At 51.1% G+C, this 795-nt stretch overlaps 1 protein-coding gene across 1 annotated transcript; it reads right to left on the bottom strand.

The window, feature by feature from the left end:
• Position 1: 1 nt before the first annotated feature.
• Positions 2 to 430, bottom strand: LOC110306109 (exostosin-like 2; the record flags this gene model as incomplete). The annotated part of the gene is made up of 1 exon (XM_021178305.1): positions 2 to 430. A coding segment is annotated over exon 1 (429 nt), but the record flags the coding sequence as incomplete, so codon positions are not given.
• Between the last annotated feature and the right edge of the window lie 365 nt (positions 431 to 795).

The raw sequence follows: 795 nt of genomic DNA, 5'->3' as shown, positions 1-795 counted from the left end.
CGTTGGTCTCCACTTCAGGGAAGACCTGGAGTCGGTTTCTCATTTTGTTTGCTGTTTGTGGTTTGAAGATGACAGGGATCGGGTGAGGCCCTAGAGAATTCCACAACTCCTCTGGGCCCTTCTCTCCCACATTGTTCCACACCACGATCACCTTGTGCAGATTCGGTACCGCCTGATAATGATTTAGGAGTCTTAGTAAGAGGTCTGTTCTGTTGTATGTCTGCATGATGAGAGTGAATGAATCCAGGGCCGACTTGCTCGGGGATTTGATCTCCCTACGCAGAGTGAGCATCTTGTCTTCTTTGATGTTGGGGAGTAAGTTGGTCAAAGCCCCCGCTACCAGCAGCAACACAAGGATGACCACCAGGGAGAACCGGAGCACTCGGATCCCCATGACTCTTCCCGGAAGTTTGCAGATGTGGCAACCCATGTGATATTTAGTGCAGCAAAACTCACAGAAACATGATGAACACTCATGGTTGCCGGGCGCTGGGAGCAGGTGGAGGAGGACGGTTTTATCTCATCATATTATTAATTTTTTTACAACAGCATTCTTTATGACTTTAGTACTTCAGTGGAACAGGCTCTCTTGGTACTTTAAGTGTTTCTTTTGCAAAGCACTCAACGATCGCGTCCCACGTGACGGTTTCCGCAGGTGGGGGTGGACTCCCTTAGCGTTGACCTCGGGAAGCCATCCTCGCACATCCCGTGCAGTGGCGGCGCAGCACGTGGCCGCCTGGGCTTTTCAGTGAAGCTGCCTAAGGCACAGCGGGGATTTGAGGTCCTTTAGTGGGT

This window comes from Mus caroli, chromosome 2 (assembly GCF_900094665.2).
Source record: "Mus caroli chromosome 2, CAROLI_EIJ_v1.1, whole genome shotgun sequence".
Taxonomy (NCBI): Eukaryota; Metazoa; Chordata; class Mammalia; order Rodentia; family Muridae; genus Mus; species Mus caroli.
This window is presented reverse-complemented; position numbering and strand designations above follow the sequence as displayed.